Source organism: Paralichthys olivaceus, chromosome 21, assembly GCF_024713975.1.
Source record: "Paralichthys olivaceus isolate ysfri-2021 chromosome 21, ASM2471397v2, whole genome shotgun sequence".
Taxonomy (NCBI): domain Eukaryota; kingdom Metazoa; phylum Chordata; class Actinopteri; order Pleuronectiformes; family Paralichthyidae; genus Paralichthys; species Paralichthys olivaceus.
In genome coordinates, this window is record NC_091113.1 from 13,381,396 (window position 1) to 13,403,641 (window position 22,246).

Genomic DNA, 22,246 nt, shown 5'->3' on the forward strand with positions numbered 1-22,246 from the left:
AATCCCATTTACACAAACTTAAACGAAGAAATAAACACATAAACGACGCCATGGCTTATCAATAAAGCTTCACCTGAACGAATACAAAGTGAGAGTAGCAAAGTAAACAGATAATGTAGAATACAGATGATATAAACATGTATTTTGTCGCTAATCGGCAGTTGTCCTTTCAGAAACGTTGCGAAACCGTCGCTTCCGCTTCCCCGGCGCGGCTGCCGGGAACGCGCAGGAGGTCTTGAACGTGCCCCTGGTGCCTCATTGTGCAGCGGAGGAAACATCGGCAGCTTCCGACGACGTCGCTGTGAAATGGCAGAAAGTGCTGGTGTCACGGAAGCGCAGAGATTAGGTTGCGTATGAGCCACACATGCAGATCTGCGGGTGATCCCGGCCTGTGAGTGCGAGGGTAAAGGGACCACATCCGGAGGAAAAGAGGGATTACTCCGCTGCTTCTCCGCACAAACAGACGGGTGGGAAACAGACGCGGCCGGGTTGTGTCTCCAGCAGTGGACTGACGGCGGCTCGACGCTGGTGGAATCAACCGGAGAGGGGTGAGCTCCACTTGGGTTTTTTTTCCCTCCAGTCTTTCGCCACGGGACGTGTTTTAGTGTCGTTAACCTTCGCTGGGTGGGAGCACACACATTCGCGACCACACACGTCACCGGGGAGAGGTGTTGCTGTTGCCGCACACGGGGCTGCACAGGTCCCCGGCCTAACGCGAGCGGCTACACCGGGGGGAAGCTCACCGCTGTTACCCCGTGTGCCACCCGCATTAGCACCGCGTTACACTGTCAACCGTGGACCGGGGGTTACCGGTCACCCCCACCGGGCTACGGTTCAACCTACCTGAACCTCAATCTGTGTTCACCCGAAGTGCATGTAAACAGAAACCACCCTGAATGCACCATGTTGTTTTTAAGCTAGCGTCTGTTTACTGTACTGTAGCTAGCCTGGGAGGTGAGTTCACATAATTTCTGCACCGTAAACGCACCACGGCTGGTTGTTGTTACTGAAGCAGCATCTCTGTGAATTCAGCAGAGACACGGATCAGGTTGGATTTCAGCGTTTGGCTGCACACGAGGCTGCAGACTCATATTTATGTGCTTCTCATGTAAATGAATATGGATGCTCATGTCTCACCAACCTGCTGAATATCCCTTTTAGCTGTTGCACAATAGTGCACGCAAGATTGTCTTTGCTAGTTAAATCAAATGGACATTGGTGGACATAGGTTTGAACCATATGCCCAAAACTATACTACAGTAGAATTGTTCACATCAGTGGGTATCGACAGTTATCACAGTAAATGTGACATTATTACCCAGTGACACATTGACCCCCCCCACATTTCCAACACTTCTGGTTCCAAAAGGAAGTTTCTCATTTCCTTTCTTCATTGATGTTTCAGGAATTCTTCATATCAGCTACGAGATGAGTCGAGAAGACTGTCTGTAATTCTTTAAAGCAACTACGCATCCCAGAAATCATTGCATATAATTCCTTCAATGATTGAAATGATTTTCACTCCTTTGGACTCTTTCCCTCATCTCTAAAAACCTGCAGTGAGGGAATTCGTGGTTGTCTGTGTTGAACGCAATGCTGAACCGACTGTAGCCGATATGATTTTTGCGATTGGGGTAAAACATTTCCATGGTAACAGCGAGCTCCACCAATCGCAGCTGTTGCTATTACACAAGTATTGTGGATAGTGTACGCAGCTGATATCATACAGACTTGTGGCTTCTACAGGAGCATATACAATTATTTCAAAATCTCGTTGTGGTAAGTCTACCTCGGATGGTTACAATATTAAGGCTAATCAGAATCTCTATACAGACCATGGATGGGGTTTTTACCTCTGGAACCACACTGTAGAGCTCTATTTCTTTAAGTTTAAAGACTGATTTATTTGTGAGTTAATGTTTATGAGCAGAACATGACAAACACTTGATGAACATGAAAATATTTTACAAATATGAGGTGGATCAATTATATGTCACACCTCCTCACGGTGCCTGCATTATACATAAGAATTATATCAATATATATTGGACTTTATTATATTGCTATTGATGACAATTAAACTGCAATGATCACTGATATTGTTTTATTGCAAAGCTCTAATAGACTGTCTCACAATTTGTCCCTCTCTTATAATTTAAGTTATTTTTATCAGTTTTGCATTTCATCAAGTCATCAGTGATTTTAACCACTGTCTGAGTTGTCTGGTCAAAGGTGGGCTAGGCTAGAGATTACCACGTGTTGTGGCTCATGTGAGTGTGTCTGATGCGTGCGTCTCGGTCATAATTTCCAACTAACTAACTTGTTCCTTTGGTCATATTTGGGTAATAAAGCTCCCAGAATTCACTGCGCTTTGCTTGCAATGTTTTACGGAGCAACCTGCCAAGAGAGCAGTAATGGTCAGCCAAAAGCACCAAGAAATCTGATTCCTGCACCAAACATGAAAGGTGGCCTGCAGGGAGAAGGGATTATGAGTCCTGGCTGAAGCACGATGAACCCACGTTCATATCAGTCTTATTGGTATTGATCGATTTTTGTCGCCAACTGGTTGTGAATATGAAATAAAGTTCATTTATTGACACTATCTCGGTTTCAGTTGATTTCTCACTCCATGCATGCTGACCTTAAATGGGCTACATGACTCTTTGTGCCCAGAATCCAATCCAAGTATTGTATTCATTTAAAAACAGGTTACACTACAGGTCGCACTGGATGACCTGGTTTAACGTGGTAGCCAAGATTGGCTAGAAACAAAGGAATCAGCACATCACAGGTCAAATGGTCATGGGTGAGAGTGGCTGAGAAAGAGTTATCACTCTCTCTCATCTTTCCCCCCTTGGATCATGATCAAAATCTATCCTGAGAGATGCAACGTTTCATTTGTTGATTTTCTATCGTTGTGCAAATATGTGTTATGCTTACACCTCACAAAGCTGTAAAATACATCTGCATTAACATAGCCAGGCCCTTTTTGAGATCGTTTCATTCACTGTGCGACCAAATGGGGGTTAGCAAAAAATATGGCTCATCTCTTCATGTCTTAATCGCTCTTTTATCCACAAAAGCCTATTGAATTGAAGGATGATGTGATTGTTGACCTGACACTTTGCGTTTTGACATGAAAAGGCTTCTCAAGGTGGATTGAACACTGAAATTTGATGCCAAAACCACACTCCTGTCGACAATGGTGTAATTGTATTATGAATGTTAGGTAGCAAAATTTACATTCTCATTTTAAACTTTCTTCTACTGTGATTAGCTGAGATTCTAGCCCTTGAGCATCCCACCAGAGAATCACTAGATTCTTGGTTTATGGCCTTTACTGGTATCAAATGTTAAGCACAGAATGTGCCCTTGTGGGCTCTTTATCAGCAGCTATTACTTTGTCTGAATACGAGTGGTTTGCTGATAAAATCTAACTGTCCTAAAAAGCGAGTGGACTCGTAGTGGTTGCCCAGATAATACAAATCAGTTTGATATTAGCAGGAATCTGCATGGCAGAGTGGCTGTGCTCTGAGTGAAAGAAGAGCAGACCTGTAAAAGCCAGTGAGAGACAGATCGGCTCCCAACAGTGACTGTGTGATGGACAGCTGTGGGGGAGAGGGTAGAGGAAATCTGGACAGGACTGCCAATGTGTCGTTAGTCGTTAAAAAAACCAAACACACATTTGACACCTTCTGACATAGTTATCTTTCTTCTCCTGCCTGATTGTCAGAGCCGATATTCACTAGGACGGTACCGATCTGTGATGCAGCTGTGACACCTCGATATGCAAATATAAGGATGATTTCAGCCTTTCACAGTCATGTATCGACGTTATGTAGTTTGGACATTCTGCACATTGTTAATAATGATTTTCAGTTATCAGGTGTAGCTCAGTGACTGCAAGAAAACCGCAGAGGCTACACTCACTCACTGACTCTCTCACTCCCTTACTCACTCACTCACTCACTCACTCACTCACTCACTCACTCACATACACACACACCTATATACTTGAGTGCAAGGCTGCAAGCAGGAGGTTACTAGTAATAGTGACATAACATTAAACCTGTATTTAAAATGCATGAGGTGCATCGGTCAACAAGTGATTCTGTGCCTCTGCTGTTTTCTAACACTCACACGTAGAACTGATCTTTATAAAATCCTGTTGCTGGATCAGCAGATTATTGCTTCTTCGGCAACAGTTAAGTTATAACACTGCGTTGCATCATAATCTGTGGGAAGAACTTCTCTCGTGTGTCTGCGTGTCTGCTCATCTCTGTCGCACTTCACACAGACAATCACATTCATTTAGCTATTATTCAATGATGTTGGATCATGAATCCAGATCATTCTGGTCATGTCAATCCTGGTGTCTTGTCCTGTCCAAGAGCTGAATGACCTCTGACCCCTGGCAGTGTCGCTGTAGTTATATGTACAAACCATAGACTCTAAATAAAGATGGATGACATGACTGTTACCCAATAGTGAAGCCAAATATAACACAGCTTTCACACATCCAGTCATTTGTTTGTGTGCAGCTCTGCCTGTATAACATGGCGTGATGGAGAGTTCTCTGCCTCCCAACAGCTCAATTGGGTTGACATATTCTGTCATGCTGCTCAGCCCTGTTTCTTCTTCCTCCTGCCTCACAGCAACCCTGATTTACAGCTTTGTACTCAAATGGGAGAGAACATGGAGTTGAAGCTTAACATTAGTTTAGACATATTGGAGATAGACATGAATGTATTGGTATGCCGTGATTACACACACTCTCCTCCCATGTGGCCTATATTTGATTTACCAAGTGCCATTTTCTGAAAAGCATGTTAGTGGTGCTCAAAAGTTATTTCTCATTTCTTTGCTGATGGGTGTTTATAAATCTGCATGGGGATGCAACATCAGACTAATTGTGGAGATTCAGGAACATGAGAATATTATGTATCAAGGTTCTTTTAGCAAACATAATCTTGCAAATAAATTCTGCTACAGTTTTGTAACAGCATGACAAGACTTTGCTTTGTGTGGTCTAAATGACCAATAAGATCTATTGTTGCTCTCTGCCTTTAGCTGATTAAACCAGGCAACTATAGCGTCACAGCTTAGTTAAGGAGGAGTCTGTGGCTGATTTTATTGTTGTTGTTGTTTATTTTGTACTTGCACTCAAGGCAGTGCTGCGTAGGTGACATATGAAGTGGCAGGTATGAGGTTTGATCTCTGTGACATGATAATCAAACCACAGCAGGTGGTGGTTTTTAATAGTCTGCGTTTAGATGAAAAAAGTTAACTATGATTTGAAGATGAATCGCAAACGACAAAAACGTGATGCTTGTAATAACATTACTTAACCATAATTGGCACTCAGTAAAGTGCATACATCCGCCATGGCCCTATGGTCCAAAACTGTTTTCAGACACAACCCTGGAGGACGTCGGGAGAATTGGGACTTTCTCTGGAGGGTGCCTTTAACACTTGAACAACGGAGCAGGAGGTTTTTTTGCTCATTAACAACAGAACATAAATCTCTGGAGCAATCAGGCCAGGGAGGATGCAGCAGGCAGAGCCAGAATGTAGCATATTAATTCTGCTGTAGATCACGTTTTGTTTACAGCCCATCGACGCTGGCGTTGGCCCATATCACCAAAAACTTTCTTGACATCTTTATGGTGTCTATGTGCACCAGTTTTTTATCCTGAGATATTTGCTTTCTTTGTTTTTTTTGTAAATTTTGTGAGTTAGAAACATCTTCAACACGCCCTCTCGCTTGTGGTGAATCCTGTAGAGGATCCCCTACTGTGTTCTCACATCAGCTCGTCACGCAAATGTCCCAGCGAGACCCTCTGGACTTTCTGTGGTCCACAGAAAGTCCAGAGGCTCTCACTAAGACATTTGCATTCACACATACAGCCCCTCCAAGAGAAGAGGGCAGGAGAAAGTAGAGGAGACAATAATGAGAAGTAGGAAGGATGGAGCGGAGGAGGCAGGAGAAAGGAAGACAGATGAGGTGGCACCACTGCTGTAATTGAGCCCAACATAAAGATTTTTATTTTTCCTGTGCATCTGAAAACAAACCGAGCTCATAGCAGAGCAAACAGAGTTTAGTGATCTTTAACTTAGATTTTTAAATTGTACTCTCTTCTGGTCTGAAACCAGCTGGACCTGGTCTCTGAACTGAATCAAAATTAGCTCATGTTGGTTTGACCACAGCCCTGTTAGGAGGAGAGGAGGTTGAGAGTGACTACTTCTGAAAGGTTGGGGTGGGCTGGCAGTGTTCAGAGACGTCCATAGGATAGGTCATGGTCTGTGGAACTTGCAGCCATCATCACCACAATGATCCAAATTCCAGTAATGATTTCGTCCTCTTTATATCCAGCATGAAACCCAGCATCCTTCTTCCTCTCAGTTCCTCTCTCAGCCTGAATCCACGCTCCATGGCTCTGACCTTTGGGCTTTATATATACAGTGTGCACATCTCCTCTGGGCTATATGATGCATTCCAGAGCCTCATTACTCAGTAGAACTCTAAGAATCATGGCTGGTTAAAGTTGCTGATTCATGAAATGCTTTAGAGATGAGTCACGGCTGTGATTGATGATGAAAGAAGCAGTGAGATGAGATATAATATAACACAAATTAGCTTTGACAAAGAATAGAATTAAGCATGTTTCCGTTTTAGGCAAAACGGATAACATTATTAAACATTAATTACATGAGTTAGCCAGATAATAGTAACCTTATGGGGTTTATTCCCAGTAACTGATTGCAGTGATGTTTGCAGTAAAAAGCTGTGGCAGACATCCTGTAGTGTGGAATAGGTTTGACAGACAGACGTGAGGTTTGAGATAGCCAGAATATATTTGTTTTATTCTTAAAATCGGTTATTGTCTGATAGAACCAAGTCAACTTTTCTATATTATTTTAAAAATCAAAATAATAATTTATCACACCTGCTTTTATTTCGGTTAATATTTAATGAATATGCCCTTTTTTTGTTGTTGTTACTTTTTTGTTCTGTTCTCTGGAAATTAGCTCAATATCACAGTAAATGAATCACCTCTCAATGATTTCTCAAGTATAAACAAGTATATTTTGAAACTCCTGCATCTAAAGCTGTTTTCAGACATGCAGACAGGCTGCCTGCGAGAACGCAAATGTCCAAGTCAGTCGCTCTGGACATCTCCAAAAACGTTTCCTGATGCATGAGAGAGGAGCAGGAACATTTCAGGGAAATCCATAGCGAGCAATTTAGTGTAAAGATGACCTTCCTAACAGGCGACACATGAAACTGGAAGAACACAAGAATCATAGATTAAAAACCATTTGACAATAAAAACCAAAGCTTGTTTCAATGTGCTGTAAACAGAAATAAACTTTGTTTCTATGTGGAATTTATGCGTCATCATGTCCTGCCCCATATTCTACCCAGGCGCCACATCTCGCCTAAACATTCCAGAAATGTTCCTGTTGTTGTGAATATCTGCCGCAAACGTGTTCATGTTTGAAAACACTTTTAGTTCATTCTGGTTGTTGTTTCGGTTGCTGCATGAAAGAAAAAAAAAAAAAAGGTTAAACGGGTGACGCATAAAAGACTAACTTCTCCGTCTCTTACTCTGCAGGTCGCGAGAGGAGAGCTCCACTTGGATGCCCAGTCACAGTGTTTGTCCAAGGCTTCACAATGAACCGGAACAAGCGTGAAAAGGAGTACTACAGTATAGATGTGGGCGATTCAACATTCATGGTTTTAAAGCGCTACCAGAACCTCAGACCCATTGGATCTGGAGCACAGGGAATCGTGTGGTGAGTCAAAGCACCAAATCAAGTTCCACTTGCGGCCTTTTAGTTTGTATTTTTAGTTGAGTTTGCTCAGTTGCAATGGAGATGTAAGGTCACCTGCTCCTGATCACCACTAGATGTGGGAGAAAGCCCTGACTAAAGCTAGTGAGTAGACGTTGAGTTGAGATCATGTGGTCAGGTAATTTTTTGTAGTTTCCTTCCTATATGTTTACTCTGAATTTTGAGACGGAGCTTTAAGTTAGAAAACTTGGAGAAAAAAACGTCACTTTTTTCAAATTTTAAGCGACAGTTTTTCCTCAAACGTAAGAATCAAATGTTCCTTGTAGAAAGAAAGAATTTTAATGAACGTCTCAAGGAGCAAATCCAGAATAAGGCAGCTGTAGTATTGCAAACTTAAACTAAAGAAGGATGAACTCATCCAAATTCTCTACTGTCGTTAACCTTCTCTGGTCATCGTACCAGGTAGGAGGAACACGATACAGATGCATACGAGCATTAGGTTAGACAATTTGTTATGTGAGGAATTGCTGGTGTTTAAATGTCAACATCTAGAGAGCTTCTCTTACATTACATGGCTTTGTGCAGAATTCTCACAAAGATTTTTGTCGAATTATTTTACTACAAATTATTCCCAGTTCAGTCGTATACGATAGCTGAATGTCCAGCTGTCTTATAGCAGAAACAAGAAGACTACAAGAATAGAAAACCCTGTACAGTGTTATTTCAGCCTTATCGTGATAAGTGCTTCGTTACATCTAAAGCAGCAGCTTCCATTATATTCACAGGTTTGAACTGCATCATATTGTAAGATGTTTATATATTAATTTCAGGTCAGACTTTGTAGAGGAAAAAAAAGAGTACTGTACAGACAGACAGCTAGATACTATAGATCAGTGGTCGCCAACCCATCATTCGCGGTCGACTGGTCGATCTCATCAGTCTTCACTGTCGATCCCTGTAACTCTCTGAACTCACCTGCTGTGGTTGCACACAGATCAGCTGTGCGTCAGTTATCTGTTGTTCACACTGACAATGTGTCAGATACTGGAGGCAGAGCTGCTAGTGGATCTACTGCATTCCCTTAAATACGAGTCGGGTTATGTACTAGACTGAATGTCAGGACGCTGCGGTATGAAGTCCTGCTCGTTCGGGTCTTGCAATAACAATCAAAGCACAGAGAACAAATGAATGGATTCCGAAAGTGAAAAGCTGAAGTGCTTCTACTTTGAAACAGGAAGTGGAAATACGTTTGTGACATAGACAGATAAACATTGTGGCTCACAACAGAATAAACAGAGAAAATGATCTTTCAGCTGAGTTTTAATGTCTATCTCTTTAATGTATGTCACAAACATAAATGGTTGCAACACTTTCTGTATGTGTTTCAAAATAAAAGCACTCAAACGTTTCTGTTGACCGAATCCAATCTTTTGTTAAAAAAAAGTTATTTTTATTGAGAAATATTTGCAGGAGCGGAAGATGCACAGCTTCGTATACTTCTGCTATTTATTTGAGTACACAGGACTACTTTTATACAAGACAATAGTCATCTTTATGGCCATATTCAAGGCAAAGCCTATATGTAAAAACATTGGTCAGTAGTAGCAGCTCCTCTGCAGAACATATTGTTGAACTGAGACGCTAAATATTTTGCATTGAACAGATGTTATAAATATGAATTGATATTAATGTGAATATTATGCATTGAATAGATGAAATTGCATAACTGCCTTTCTTTGTGTATATTTATGCTCGTACATTTAGCCTTTAACAGAAATTGCATAAATAATAAATATGACCCTCCCTAAGTAGTTTTTTTGGAAGATGTCAGGGTGGTAGTTCTCAGCTTACATTTAGAATTAAAAAGATTGGTGACCACTGCTATAGATGGATTGATAGAAGAATAGATAGACACTACTGAGAGACAAATACAAACAGGTTGACAGATACCGTTGACATATAGACACAGACAGACACCTACCTAGATACTCTAGAAAGACAGATAGACTGATATTCTAACTGACTCCCCCTTGTATGTTGACGAGGTGGACAAAATATACACACATGAACACTTGATCATTTGACCACAACTGTTTTCAGAAAAAAACTTCTGAAAACTGACTTTAGGCCACCAGCCCAGCACAAAACAAAGTCTGCATGTGTTTTTTTCAACATGTGAAGGACTTCAAATTGTTTTACTCTGCAACTCATAAAGGACAAATAACAGCATCTGAGGATCTGAGAGTAAAAATGGTTAAATGATCAGTGTTCAAATCGTGAGTGTGAAAAAGCTATCTGGGGTCTTAAGAGAAGTGTTGTTGAAATTGTTGACTGAGTTGTTGCCCCCTCCCGCCCAACAGTTCAGCGTACGATCACAACTTGGAGAGGAACGTCGCAATTAAGAAGCTGAGTCGGCCCTTTCAGAATCAAACCCATGCCAAGCGGGCCTACAGAGAACTGGTGCTCATGAAATGTGTCAACCACAAGAATGTAAGAGCTCAACTTTTCTGTCCTCTTTGCATTTTTCTCATACGTTAATATTGTATCGGGGTTGTATATTTGCAGCTGTGACACCTTGAATGTCTCACTATGGGTTTTAAAAGGTTCAGTGTGTAAGATTTAGATGAAAGGGATTTTGGCAGAAATTTAATAAAAATAATCCTAGTGATATTTTCACTGGTGTGTTTCATCTAAATTATATTAATTGTTGTTCTTTACCATAGAATGGACCCTTTATATTTAAATCTTTATATCTACATGGAGGGGGGTCCTCTCTGTGGAGGCTGCCATGTTTTTTTTTTACCTTTTGTGTTTTAATGACAACTAAGGTTCGCCACAGGTTCCCTTTCATGTTTGGAAGGGGACGGTGAAATGAGGGGTATTCAGCTGCAACATGCAGCTTCACCTCTAGATGTCACTAAATTCTACACACGGAACCTTTAAGAGAGGATGTACTCTATGTTTGCACTCAGATTTCCTGCGCTCTGGCTTCAGCACTTATTTCTCGTCTGTGCTTGTTTTTTTTTTGTTCAACAAGTCTGTCAAAATTCCCCAACCAACAGAATGCCAGGTGGAATGTTGACAAATTACATTTTCCCACAAGCAGGGTCTTGAGTGGGAGCATTACAAAATCTGAACATGAAATCAATTAATTTCAGCTCTCATCTGAAAGACCGTGCTCTTGAATAAAGATTCGAAAAATAACATATCTCACAGGCTTTATTCAATCATTAGTGATCCAAAAATCTGCCCACTGTGTTTGATTGGCAGTTCTTTAAACCAGCAATCCTGAGGATTACCACAATGCTTCTCTGCTGTGTCATGTTCTTTTTAAGTGGTGCTATGAAGCAGAGAATGTCCTGTTATTATTCATTATTGATGCTTGTGCTGCTGCAGCCTGAACCCTGTCTAAAATCCACTTGGCCCTTCGAGTTCAGGGATGCAGAGGCAGCGATATTGTCGTTCATTACAACCTCTTTGTCTCTCCACTTGACCGGAACAGTAATGACTTTGTGCATTTGTTTCTGCAGATTATCGGCTTATTAAACGTATTCACACCACAGAAGACACTGGAAGAATTCCAAGATGTGTGAGTATACCTGAGCCCAAAAACATCTGCTCACTGCATGTTGGTAAAATCAATACAGGATGTGGCATGCTGGGGGCTTAGACCACCTTCTTAGCCGAATCTCTGCTGAGATTCTGTGTTATCTTGCCTTACTCCAAATACATAATGCTGTATGTCAGAGATGTATTTTAAGAAATACATACAGTATATTGTTTTAACACTGCATCACAGAAAGTGACTTTAAAACAAAATTCACTAACTTCATTGTGAGGTAGATTGTTTTAAAAAAAGACAGTAAATTATCATACTTAATATCAAGGTTGGGTCTCATGAAACAAACGAACAACTAACTCTTTGGTCCTGTTGCTGTGTTGATTCCCGTAATCTCTCTGAATACAGCACACATTCAAAAATTCTGTAATCCACACCTTTATTAAGAGCATCATCAAGGTATATTTAGCAGTGTCCTGGATGTATTGCAAAGTCAACAAGACGTCCATGGGAACGTAAACTGGCTTTTGAATCGCAGAGAGGGGAATAGGAGGCCCAAATGTGGGGGAAGTGATGGTTTCACATAGTATGACGGGAACAAATATGATTAATGCCATCCTCTCGAAGAGGGTGTGTGTGTGTGTGTGTGTGTGTGTGCGTGTGCGTGTGCGCGTGCAGTGCGTACTGTGCGTGCCGTCAGTGCTGTGTCTGCTTGATTGGAGCTAAAAAGGAAACTGGACAAATCATTGCCTGCGGGCTGCAGGGCAAACACACATTTGGAGGATGAAGGAAAACACTCCATTTGTGTTTGTATACTTGGATGCATACTTGAATTACATGGTGTGTGACGGTGCACTAATAAAAAATAAAAAAAACAAATTCGTCTTATAGTGTATACATTTGTACTTTACCCTCAAATTTTAACCATAACGATGTTTGATATTGTGTTTTACCCTTCTTCAGTCCTTCTTCAGTCCCTTCACAAATTTTTTCCCTATGTCTTACATTGTAACCTGCACACTGTGACACCAAGCTGTGTTGGCTTTTTATTATATATATAAATAACTTGATGAAATGATTCAGTCACAATCTCCTTTCTCGATGTAGGAGTGATGATGTAACAGCTGCCAGATAACATCAGCACTGTTTAGAGAAGAAGAACCCTCAATGTCACTTTCTAAATGCCATGCAAAGCAAGTGCTGTGTGGGTTAAACTGAACTGACAGTCCAACATGGAGTTGTACTTTTTTTCCTGCATGGAGTTAACATAGTACATTTTCAAGTGTGGTTCTATATATAACCACAACCCACTTTGATCTGGAATTGTCAGTAGTATTACACTGACACAAGTCATAACAATATGTCACATTCCATGTGTCTAATTACTAGCCAATGCAAAATAATTGTTGCTAAGCCAACCTGTAAGTCTTCTGTCTATATGAACCTCCGTGTGTGTAATGCATATCAGCCTACATGTTTCACCTTCTGTGGTTTCCCTGCAGGTATCTGGTGATGGAGCTGATGGACGCCAACCTCTGCCAGGTGATTCAGATGGAGCTGGACCACGAGAGGCTGTCCTACCTGCTTTACCAGATGTTGTGTGGAATCAAACACCTACATGCCGCGGGCATCATACACAGGGTGAGGCTCACTGATGTACAGAACTGCAGTGGTTTACCATTGACTCGTTGCAGAACTGATAGTACTGGGCGTTAGCCTGAAAATGCAGTGCAGCACTCGTTGTCTCACTCTCACACCTTGACATGGTTCCTCCTCTTCGGCGCACTTGGTCTGTGTTGCACTTAAGAGCGTACTGCATGCATTCTTGTGTGCATATATTTCTGCATATAGTCCACCCACAAGACAGTTGGTCTGGATCAACTAAAGATATTAGGCCACACATTTGCAAGATCAAACCAGTAGGAGGTGAAAATAGTTTTAAACTTTGCTGCACTGGAGGCTGTAGCCTCTGGCAACTGTTATCCAAAAAATGTTCTAGATGTCAGTAAAAGTTGACTCAGCAGCTTATAATGTATATGTAAATGAACATATACAGTATTCAAAAGGTAAAAGTTTGATGTTAAAGGTATAGTTCAACATTTCTGGGAAATAAACTTATTTGATTAGATGACAAGATCTGATTTGAAGTCAGACCCATCACACCATAAAACCACCACCTCTCATTTTTACTTTTCTTTAATGATTTAACTAAGGGGACTTTTAATTAGGGTGGTGACTAAAGGTTTTTGATTAAAGATTATGATATCCCAAGGTCTTATCCTCACGTCTTCTTTTTTTCAACCAACAACTTAAACAACTATCATGTGTGTCAAAGAAAAGCATAAAATCCTCAGAAGCTAGGAACAACATATATTGCACTCACACACACACACACACATACACACACACACACACACACACACACACACTCTCACACTCTAATGCACGCACTGGCGGCACTCTGTCAATCACCCTCTGTGGAAGAAGCAGCAGTAGATCAGTGGAGCTCTTCCTGCTCTGCCAACCAGAACTAATTGAGCTACAGGCGGAGCTAACCAGCCTCCCTCTATTTGGCACTGCTTGGCACGCAAAGCTTTCATAAGGTGAACAGATGCAACATGAGTCATTGTCACCAAAGATTTAGCTCTCTGGTTTTTGTGGACTTTGTCTCTGTGATGAAACCTCCTTAGTCTCTTTAAGATGCTCACAAGTGCAAATCACTCTCACCATAATATGTTTCTTTATGTGATCAATCCCACGGTCGATTGTTTGATAGTCATCGTCAGTCTCCTCAGTGCAGAACATGAATTTATGTCAAAACACAGAAGTCAGGGTAGAGCTATGTAAAATTAAATAAAAAGTTGGATCTAGCATAAAAAGGACCAATAAAAGTGTGAAACTCTGTCAAACCATGTTTAATAAAAGGCAATGTATGCATTTGTTACAAAAAAGAAATAAAAATACATTTCATCTAAACCAGGTTTGTAACTCTTGTTTTTTTTGTCCAGGACTTGAAGCCCAGTAACATTGTGGTGAAGTCTGACTGTACTCTCAAGATCCTGGACTTTGGCCTGGCCAGAACAGCCGCCACGGGCCTCCTCATGACGCCCTACGTGGTCACCCGCTACTACCGTGCTCCTGAAGTCATCCTGGGCATGGGCTACCAGGCCAATGGTGAGTGGAGGAAGTGGCTTCATGACAGCGACTGGCCAATGATGAGCTGCTGCCTGGCCTGCTGCATGTCCCTCCCCTTTTGAGATGTTTCAGTGGCACCTCACACACACACACACACACACACACACACACACACACACACACACACACACACACACACACACACACACACACACACACACACACACACACACACACACACACACACACACTCTCTCACACACACACTCTCACTCTCACACACACACTCTCACTCTCACACTCCCTGTTCCTGTAAAGGTCACACTTGGGGGAGGCTGGCATGACGGGCATCAGTGCTTTGTGGGAAATGTCTTCTCAGGAGGCTCCAGCAGTGCATTAGCATGCGTCTGATGTTTTATTAAGAGGTTGCCTGTCCTGAGTTCGATACAGCCTGGCTATAAAAAAACAAAAAGCAAAACAAAACACCAGTGTGGATTCATGCACATGCTTCAGCAGTTTCACGAGGCGTTCCTGCTTTGAACGGATTATAGTTAATGAAAGATTGTCTTTAAGGAATATTTCAGCATTTGGGGAAAAATGCTTATTCACTGTTGTATGAGGAGATTGATACCATTCTCATATCTGAGTGTTAGAACAGGATATCGTTAGCTTAGTTTAGCATAACAATGGGTAGCTTTGCTTGCTGTTCCTCACAGTTTGTAGTCTTTAAGCTAAGCTAACCAGTTCCTGGCTGTAGATTTTTATTTAATGTTCAGACATGAGAGTGGTATCAAGACACCCATTTCAATCTTGATTATGAAGCTAACAGTTCTTATTGATGGAAACTGTAGTGCCATTAGCTTAGCAAATATTTGACTATATCTCATAAATTCAGATTCATAACAGTCCATACGCTAATCTTCCCTTCATGAGGTCGAAAAAACGATGATGCTCTGTTCAAACAAAACTTTTTTATTTAATTATGCTTTCTCATCTTTTGTCCTTTTGGCCAAAAAACTAACTTTTCCTGCTGACTTGTTGCCTTTTTTTTGCTTATTCTCTTCTCCCTCCTTTTATGCTGCGCATATGTAGTGGATATTTGGGCTGTGGGCTGCATAATGGCAGAAATGGTTCGCCACAAAATCCTTTTTCCAGGGAGGGATTGTATCCTTGAGCTGCTTGCAGCAGTGTCTGGCATTCCTTGTGAAACAAACGGCACAAAAAAGTCTCTTCAAATTATAATTTTTCATCAAATGGAGATTGCACGGAAATCATAACCTGTGAGCAACTGTAGAAATTCAATTTCTCGCATTTGCATGACAACCTCGTCTTTGCATCCACCCACCTGCCTCCCTCCTTTCTCACCTTAGCGTCAAGCTCCCTTAATTAAAAAAACACCCAAAATAAACCCAAGGTTATTAGTGAATACTTCTTTAGCAGAGAATTGATCTGCAAAAATCCTCAAACTGTTTTCATCAGTCGCACAAAAAGATTAAGAAGTTTTTATCCAGAATGACTTGCTGTCAAATATTTATGAGACTTGTGTGTGTGTGTGTGTAAAAACATTTTCAGAAGACATTGCAAGTCTCTCTTTTCTAAACTAATTCTTCACATTTGATATTTGGATAATATTATTGCTGATTCTACAGAAATATGCAGTAAATGCAGTTATTTCTGGCCAAATTATTAACAGTAGTAATAATTTTCCTTAGCTTTGTGGGACGCTGACTCAGGTTTGAGAGTGCACTCAACTGCATGCCATTCATTTTTGCACCGTATCACACATCACCTGGCATGTACATCATATTTTATTTTTTTCCCCTTTTGTTCATTTGATTTGTGTTTTTGTGTGTTTTTCAGTCCTGCATGCTAATTCGGTGGTTGTCATTTCATTTTTCAGTTGATGTCTGGTCTGTTGGCTGCATCATGGCTGAAATGGTCCGGGGTAGTGTGTTGTTTCCTGGCACTGATCGTATCCTTGAGTTGAACCTTCATCAAACCCCCAAAAGTCATGTCCCGTCCTTTGTCTGACACCTTGTTCATATCTTTGAGAGACATTTTTTCAAGCTACTGTTGCCGTTTAATCAACAATGTCGTAATCTTCTTTATTGTCAGCATTAGTTTCCGTTCTTTAAGTGAGCAGAGTGAGGAAATGTCTTCTTATTCATGGCAGAAATTGTGACTCTTTCAGGGATTCACCGTCCAACCTTTGCCCCTAATGTGGCTTGTGAAATATATTTAGGAGCATGTGTACCAATAACACCAATAACATACGTAACAAAATTTAGCCCAATCAGCATCTATTTTATGTTTTCAACAAAAAGATAGAACTAAGAATATTTATTGTAGTAGTCTTCATACACTTCACACTGTTTTTACTCTCCAGTGATGATTAGCTAGTGAGAAGAAGTGGATGGGACAGTGAAATATTTTTCGGGTGCAGTGGTTAGTGACTGAGCGCAGACACTGAGGTTGGAAAGACGCACATGTTATATTATTACCATGTGCTCGACCAATGGAGAGTCAGTCTCAGCTGTCAATCACGACTATTCACCCCATTTTTATTGCATTGAAATAGAGGGGCACTCTGAAAGCGCACACCTCTGCTAATGCCCTATCTCGCTATGTCTCGCCATTTTTATATCTAGAATGTGGCAGCCCACTATGTTCTAATTTGTCCTGCCACAGTTTCACAATTTTACATTTCTCATAATAACACCAACAAGATCACCAACTTGGTGTTTGCACTGTTGCTGCATTGTATAGCTGCGTGGAAGCACCCACTTATTTGGACCAGCACCAATATTCAATAGGTTTTTCCCTGACCCATACTGCATCCTTCTACCAAGTTTCATGGTGAACTGTCTTGTAGTTTAGGAATCAACAAAGTGAAAATATAACCTCATTGGTGGCGATAGTAAGTAAATATAACCAAACTTATCTGAAAAATGAACCGTCTGCTGTCAGCAATGCTTGGAGTAGCTAACATAATGTTGAGTGTTAGGCTATGTATCTCCTTCTTGCTCATTAATTGTCAACAATGAACAAAGATGTGAACAAGAGTCTCTGCGTGTCCTCCATGTACAGTAGATCTATACATGTTACATCTGTGTTATGTATGTTATTGTCCTCCAGAGAAAAAAAGTTGCACATGCATTTTTCCAGCATCTGGGCTATTTAAGGTAAAGATCAACTGCCTCCTCTAACATGCAGTATTGTGTAGTACAGATGTTTGAAAAGATTTTTGCAACACAGTTCACAGTGTATGTGTCCCACACAGTCCATTTTCCACAGGTTTAAATTCGATTTGAATCTGTGTCCCCAGACTATCTATAAAAGATGGTCTATAATCTTAATCCATCAGAGGTTACTGTCTTCTGTGCCTTTTCTACACCTTGTGCCAAGTAACAGATTTGACAGATTTTCTTTTTCAGCAGACGTACAGAAGTCTCTTAGGAGCAGTCAGAACAATGCAGTACAACACATAGCAATCCCAGACAGGTGTCTTTAAATCTTCATCCGTTTCAAATATTCCTCAAAACAACCCAGAACAACTCCAAACCCAGTCGAGGGCTTTTCTTAACACTTTTACTGCAAGATATCGACCAGTGGAACAAGGTCATCGAGCAGCTCGGGACGCCATCTCAGGAGTTCTTGATGAAACTCAACCAGTCTGTGAGGACTTACGTGGAGAACCGGCCACGGTACGCCGGCTACAGCTTCGAGAAGCTCTTCCCTGACGTCCTGTTTCCTGCAGACTCTGAACACAACAAACTCAAAGGTAAAGACGGGGTCATTTCTCTAAACATTGTGGAATATAAATAGTCTTGTAAAGGCTTGCTGAAGCACAATACATTTGTTTTGAGGTTTGTAAATGCATTTCCTCTTAAGAGTCAAAACTATTTAGGTTGTTTGGCTGATTGTCCGACCTGCAGGCGACCATTTAGAAAATTCAAATAGCTTTTATCGCATATGAGAAAGTGGCAGAAATAATGAGGCAATCAATGTTTTACAGCCACAAGTTTAATCCCACACTACACTTCTATTTAACTGCTTTTGTCCCAAAGACTGTTTTAAAGCTGGCTCTTTATCATGGCTGACTTTTCAAATGACTGCTTTTGTAGCTCAAGGATTAATATAATGAGTCCAGGGTGGCTTAAGTGTGTGTGCATCCAAACACTTACAAAGCAGAAATAGAAACTTTTTCTCCATATATTATCCACTTGTGTTGTACCATGTGTGACAAACATATGCTCACGACGAAGTGACAGATGCATTTTCAGTGGCTGCGTTCGATTAAGCACTCATTAGGAAATCTGACAGTTCAGGACCAAGTTGTTTACTGTGAAGAGAGAATTTACCTCGAGCGTGTCTTAATATATAAGTGGAGGGAAGATGACAGGAACACTCACAGCGAGCTCCTACCGAGCTGTGGCAAGATGTCGCAGGAACAAAGTAGCTCATCCTTTTTCTGTCCTCCCTAATTTGCACAGGCAGGAGGATGAAGTACACTGGCTAAACTATGTGTTGGAGCTGGCAGGGCTTTCATACAGAATGTGACAATCAGGGAGATCATGATTTGCCTAATGGGGCTTAACAATCTGTACAAGGTGGAACATCCTCTTTTTTAACACTCGACTAGATTTAGGAAACTATCCAAAAAAACTCTTTTACAAGAAGAGAACTCAGGTGGATGTTCTTGACAAACCAAAACCTCCCTTTATACTTTCGACTGGATTTTTCATGCTGAAAAGATGAGACTTGTAGAGGCAGTCTGGAGTTATGAACCTCTTATACTTAAATCTGGACATTTTCAGAGGGGCTGCGTGTGAGAACGCAAATGTCTGAGTCAGTTGCTCTGAACAGTTCCCTGCTCCGACATCCTGTTTCAACAGGAAATGTGTCACATTTATGAAGCCACATTCTCCCAGCTGGAACAAATTGCAGAGTGAATATTGGATTTGTTGATTTGTTACCTTTATTTTTATTATTTTTTGCCTCATTTGTCTTTTCAGCGAGCCAAGCCAGAGATCTATTATCCAAGATGCTGGTAATCGATGCATCAAAACGGATCTCAGTGGACGAGGCTCTCCAGCACCCGTACATCAACGTGTGGTACGATCCGACTGAAGTGGAGGCAGTGAGTACTACTTTTTCCAGATCAGTCCTATCAGAGTAAACAACCATCTTTTCAAAAAAAATAAAACCATTTATGTGGGTTTCATTAAGATTTAGATAAAGATTCTTCACATTTAATCAAAATATTACTTTGAATCCCTCCATCGTAGCCAAAATGACTTGCTCATGATGTCGATGACAATCAACAACCACAAAAAGAATTGGGTTTTGTAAACAAACAGGAACATTTTCGAACCCCTGAGACTGAGAACTGGACATGTCGAACAGACACTGGTGTTCCTGCCATATTTCTATCAAGCTGTGCTCGGTCTCCAGACCCCAGATTGTCCTTAAATTCTCTATCTTCCTCTCGACTCCCTGCAGATGATAATATTAACACACAGGAATTTCACAGACGAATGAACTAAATGTTCTTTGCTTTTCTTTTTTTTCTCCTTAACATCGGCTCACGCCAGTTAAACAAACTCAGACATATGAGACATGTCAAACGTATCAACTAATACAACAGGCTGTGGGATTCGTTTATTTGTCCCGACACATACATACATACATGTGTGTGTGTGTGTGTATATATATATATATATATATATATATAAACTGATGAAGATATTTTTCTAGCAAGTAATAACATCTTATTAATTAGTCATTAAATTGCACATATTAATAATTGATCAACAATTTCTTTTCCGATCCAATGACCCCTCATTGTCAGTAGATGAAGAAGGAAGTAAAGCGTTGTTGATAAGATATGATGAAAGCCCATTTGTCAAAGCTAAAAGCTCCATTTTAGCTCCGAATGCTATAAATTGTAAAACTCTTCTGCTTCTGAAAAAGCTCTCTGCTTTGTGCTGGGATGTCCTCAGAAAGTCTGGAAATGTACAGACTTCATGTTTGGTGACAATCCCTTCTGCTCTGCTTGGAAACACAATGACTCAGCCAGTGCAAATTGATTCTGCCTGTGATCACGATGACAGGGAGATGAAGTGAATTGTTGCCGTCAGTACGAAAGGATTCGTCAGAACTGAGAGTTCATCCTTGAAGAGCTGCGCACAGATTTGAGCTCTGGCACTGCACAAATACATCAAATATAAGTTTGACTGTGGGGGACCATGGTTTACTTCATCTCTCAGCTGGCTTTGAGGAAGTTTGTTCCAACTTCCTCTTCCAAGTATATAAATTTAAAGTTAGAAGTTTGGTGCTGGAAATGATTTTTGGAGCATTAGATGGATTTAATGCGAGGGGGGTTTGATACAGCAGTTTTCTATCTATCATCATTAGATGAGTGTGTAGGTTTTCAGTTTGAGCTGGGAGCTGCAGCAGATGAGTTTTAAAGCTCTAGTTTCACAGTCTTCAGCTCCAACACTGTATTAGAATGTGTGATATTATATCAAGCAATATTATATCAAGTTTTTTTTATCTTTTACAGGCAAAACAAATAATTAATTTATTGGGAAGATAAAGAGCCGATGAGTTAGTTGCAGCCCTAGTAAAACAGACTTAGTGTGGGGTCTTATAAAGTCTAAAATTGAAACATCTCTATAAATGTCTTGAATATATTAGAAAATTCACTCCCTTACTATTTTGAATTACTTGTAGTGCAATACAGTTTGGTGATGAACACAAAAAGACACAGAACAAAACAAGAGGGGAAACTAAACTTAACAACACCAAAGAAAAAAGGGAAGGGAAACAAAAAAAGCAAAGGTAATAAAAAAGGAAGGGGCACATAGTGTTTGTCTTGATTATTTTATTGTTGCAGGGTGCAAGGGGTTTTGTGTAGAAGATGTAAAGAAAGAGTAAAACAGTCAAGGTTATACATGGAAAACACTAAATGTTTGTTTTGGAGAGAAAACCTGGTAAGAGGACAGAAATAAAGAAAACATGTCTGCGTGTTTGTTTGTTTACAGCCACCACCAGCGATCACAGACAAGCAGCTGGATGAACGAGAGCACACAGTGGAGGAGTGGAAAGGTATTAAAGATCCCCTCCATCCTCTCTTCTCCTCTCTTTTCCTCTCTTCTCCTGTCCTCTCTGATCAGCTGTCATAAGTGCTTAGCTTTTTGCAGTGTGTTGCATAAGGTCTTTCTATCTTTATGCTTTTGTAGCCTGTAGGACTTTTAATCTTTCTCAAACTGAGGTGAATGTTCCTCTGCAGTCAGTCTGAATTCATAAATCCTGATCCACTGTAACTCTCCTCTTGGTTTTCTCTTCTCACTTGTAAAACATGTACATTTTATTATGTCTGCATCCAAATACAATAGAATTGACACTGTAGTAAGATAATGCTGTAAAATATTAATCTGTAGTATTCTTATATCAAGAAATAATCCATCTGTGATGAATTTAACCTGGAAGAAAATTGGCAAAATGATGGTAAAACATGAGTAAAGAAAAGAGAAAGAGGGTGTGATGCTTCCTTCACGTAGCTGCTCCTTCCTGTGGTGACGGAGCGATAATGACTGCAGGGGCTTCACACCTGAAGTGTGACGTGTTGGTGTTACCACACACTCCTGGAGAACACATCGCCCCATGTTTCGCTCCAGATTAAACTGTAAAATATTTTCCTTATGAAAGTCAAAATTGCACAATTCAGTTTGAATTGAAAAATCCCCCAAAAAA

General features: G+C 40.7%; 1 protein-coding gene across 4 annotated transcripts in view; it reads left to right on the top strand.

The window, feature by feature from the left end:
- The first annotated feature begins 230 nt into the window (after positions 1-230).
- Positions 231-22,246, top strand: part of mapk8b (mitogen-activated protein kinase 8b) — a 33,341-nt gene continuing 11,325 nt past the window's right edge. For 3 of the 4 annotated variants that reach the window (XM_020083071.2, XM_020083072.2, XM_020083069.2), the window contains exons 1-10: positions 231-548; positions 7,617-7,797; positions 10,155-10,284; positions 11,325-11,383; positions 12,856-12,994; positions 14,362-14,527; positions 16,389-16,460; positions 18,087-18,269; positions 19,504-19,628; positions 21,535-21,598. In XM_020083071.2, the coding sequence (XP_019938630.1) occupies positions 7,676-7,797; positions 10,155-10,284; positions 11,325-11,383; positions 12,856-12,994; positions 14,362-14,527; positions 16,389-16,460; positions 18,087-18,269; positions 19,504-19,628; positions 21,535-21,598 (1,060 nt within the window). In that variant the 5' untranslated portion in view covers positions 231-548; positions 7,617-7,675. Of the gene's footprint in view, positions 549-7,616; positions 7,798-10,154; positions 10,285-11,324; positions 11,384-12,855; positions 12,995-14,361; positions 14,528-15,580; positions 15,653-16,388; positions 16,461-18,086; positions 18,270-19,503; positions 19,629-21,534; positions 21,599-22,246 lie in introns of all 4 variants that reach the window. The other variant, XM_020083070.2, reaches the window with a different exon arrangement.